Genomic DNA, 3263 nt, shown 5'->3' with positions numbered 1-3263 from the left:
TTTTTAGATATTTATTTATTTAAATATTTATTTATTATATATATAAAAAACAAAGACATAAGAGTCTTTTTCCACTTAATGAAGAAGATATATTTGAAAATGTTCCTTTAGTGGTGGTAAAAATGAAAAGCGGTAGTATGAAAGTGGTAAACATGTAATTTTTTCAATTATCTAATCATTTTTATTAAACATTCTGAAGAATAAGAATTTTGCTAATTGATGTGTACTCATTGTTTTTTGTTTTCACAAGTGAAAAAACTGTGTAAAATGAAGGATTACTTGATATATCAGTCAAGACTAAAGAATGTGGTAAATAGCGAAAACCAATCTAGTATGAAGGATTATAATTCATTACTGAGAGTAAATTTATTCCGATAATAACAGGAAGCGCATATATACAACTCATGCACTGATGCAAATGCAAAATGTAATTTGTAAGTCATGCATGCGAATGTTACAAATTAAATGAATAACATACACTACATTGGAGAAATATATACAATAATAATATTCTAGTGGGAAAGAATTATTGGAAACAAGTGTGTAAAAATGAATAAAGAGTTACGTATGATTAAGCACGAAAGTTTGTGACCATAGACATGGGAACCAAACAAAGCCCTTTTTTCTTCAAGTCTACTGATAATCCACCTTCGTTTTGCACTGCACTCTTTCCTTTCGCCTATGTAAAATTACCGCATGGTAAATTACTGTGAGATATCGAAAATAATTCGTACTCCCTCAGTTTCAAATTTATTGTCGTCTTAGTGAAATTTATGTCATATTAAATATCGTTTTATGTTTTCAGTGCATTTAATATTCTATTCGTTTCATTTTAGTTGTCGTTTTATACTTGCACACACAAATTAAAAAATCATTTAATTATGCATATTTCCAAAATAAAAACATCATTACCAATACACCTAACTAAATTTTATCCAGTACTCCCTCTGTATCATTTTAAGTGGTGTTTAAGGATTTTTATTTTGTTTCATAATAAGTGATGTTCTCACTATCCAAGATAAAATTTAATATCATTTAAAATTTGTGACCAATTAAAAAATAATGCAAAATTTTTTATTGGTTGAATTTGTTTTATTTAATGCTACTTTTATATAACCAAGATAAATTACATGAAATTTTACATTTTCTTAATCTTTGTTCAAAAACCTTAAACACCACTTAAAGTGATCCAGAGAGAGTAGAAAAATAGATTAGAATATAAAATCAATAAATTTTGCATTGAGATTATAAAACGACACTTGCTTTGAAACAAAAATTTTACTCTACAACGACAATTAAATTGAAACGGAAGAAGTAGCTAGTTTTTCCAATTCTAATCCCTATTCTTTTAGATTTTAGTTTATTAATTAACATAATACAATAAAATTATATATTAATTAGAGGTAAAAATAAAATTTAATTATTTTTTTAATTTTTGTTGAAAAATCTAGAACGACAAATAAAATGAAATGGACCGGTATACCTTTTGATTGATAAACTCAAGCGTTACGTATACGAAGTTAAACTCTTGTCTATAGTTAGTGTGATTAAATTCTTACATTATTTGTGTCTTTACCAACGCCACCCCCGTGTCTCGTGTTGTTGTCCAATAGGTTCATTATGCTATTGACCTGTAAAAAAACAAATCGTTCGTAGTTGATTTATTTATTTATGGACCAAATTAATTAAGGTACGTTTGACTTGTTAAATTGATTATTTATTATATTCATCTATGTCAAATATAACTCACGCAATGGCACCGATTGTTCCATCAAGTTTTTTTGTGTGGTTCATTTCAAGAATAGTTCGATTATGTGTCTCAATGGCGTCTAGCCTTATCGATCCACTGTCCCATAAATGATATAATTAGCATTTGACTAATAGATTATAAATATCAATATCATGACATTATTCACTTTAATATTACCAAACTCGACTGTTAGTAGTGCAAAACAAAGAAGAAGAACCTACAGTAATGTTCTTAGATAAACACTGTGACCAAAAGATCAGAATTATAAAAAGATTGATATTTTCAAACTTAAACATAAAATTTGTTGCCTTGCCTACCGCTTTAAGTATTCTCTTAAGAATTATAAAGAATAAATCGTTTTGTTCTAAAAATATGATTTTTAGAACAATACATACATAGATAGACTCATATAATGTAAATATCATATATAAATAGATAGAGATAGACTTACATTAAGACTACGAGAAGGAGAAGATGCAGTGTCTTCAAGATCACAATGACGACCAAAAGGAATCTCCCTATTTCTTGCCCTCTTGATGTTCAAATTGTTGTAATAGTTAGGTCCTCCTTGTTTAGACATGTCGAGGGTCTTCTTAGTCGCGACGAAAGACATTGCATCGGGGACGGAGGAAGAACTGAAATCTACGATATGGACAGCACTTGGAGAAGCCTCGAAGAAGTGGACATCTTCGAAGTACATTGACCAGCTACTTTCCTCCGGGCTTTGGTCGCTTGAAAACGTCGACGTTTCGCATTTGCTCATAATGAAAGCATTGTTCGTTGAGCTCTCCATGAATATTTTCAAAGAGAAAAAGAAATGGAGTTTTTTCTTGGTTTGTTAATTAATTGGTAGCGATAGATGAAACATGCGTAAGGGTTAATTATATACATGATAAATTGTATTTTTTTTTCTAAAGCACAAATTAGTCTATAATAAAATATCAAATATGTCCCTTCTCGGACATCCAATAAAATGAAATATTAAATATACTATATTTAAGCCGAATTAGTTTTTATTTTGCTGTCAATGATGGGAATGTTGGTTTGGAATGTTGGTTTGTGTGGTCGCTCTATCTGTATTTTCTTCTATTTGGTTGGAATAAAAGTTGATTTGAAATATTCAAACCAATTTAGTACTGTTACTTCTGCGGATTTAAACATGAACTAGTGCGGATACCTTTTCATTTTATCAATATATAAATTTTAAATTATACAAGGACAACTTTCTTAAATAGTTATTTTAAAATTTTTGTCACAAAAATAGTTCTCAAAGAGAAAAATGACTAAATAGCATCTTTTTACTTTGAAAATTTTAATTTTAATTTTTTAAACATAAAACTCTATCGTCAAAACTCTACCCTTTAACTCTAAATCCTCAGTCTAGATTAGTTATCCCTAAGGTATAAATTTAACTTTAATCTTTAATAAAACTTATTTTGGTCATTTTCCTCTTTAAGGGTTATTTGTAACAAAAACTTAAAAAAACTATTCTAGGAAATTTCTCATTATATAT

General features: G+C 28.4%; 1 protein-coding gene across 1 annotated transcript; it reads right to left on the bottom strand.

Annotated features, from left to right (window-relative positions):
• Positions 1-1547: 1547 nt before the first annotated feature.
• Positions 1548-2573, bottom strand: LOC106323426. Its single transcript, XM_013761557.1, has 2 exons — positions 2202-2573; positions 1548-1631 (listed from the first exon to the last, which is right to left on the bottom strand). Exons 1-2 carry the CDS (start codon positions 2541-2543, stop codon positions 1548-1550), a joined length of 426 nt encoding a protein of 141 aa, XP_013617011.1. The 5' UTR covers positions 2544-2573.
• Between the last annotated feature and the right edge of the window lie 690 nt (positions 2574-3263).

Source organism: Brassica oleracea, chromosome C2 (genome assembly GCF_000695525.1).
Source record: "Brassica oleracea var. oleracea cultivar TO1000 chromosome C2, BOL, whole genome shotgun sequence".
NCBI classification, from domain to species: Eukaryota; Viridiplantae; Streptophyta; class Magnoliopsida; order Brassicales; family Brassicaceae; genus Brassica; species Brassica oleracea.
This window is presented reverse-complemented; position numbering and strand designations above follow the sequence as displayed.

What these genes read in the sequence shown, in the direction of transcription:
- LOC106323426 (XM_013761557.1), bottom strand. Translation starts at nt 2,543, where the DNA reads ATGGAGAGCTCAACGAACAATGCTTTCATTATGAGCAAATGCGAAACG. An exon ending in CTCCTTCTCGTAGTCTTAAT is followed by an intron (nt 1,632 to 2,201) that starts GTAAGTCTATCT and finishes GTTTTTTTACAG; the next exon opens with GTCAATAGCATAATGAACCT.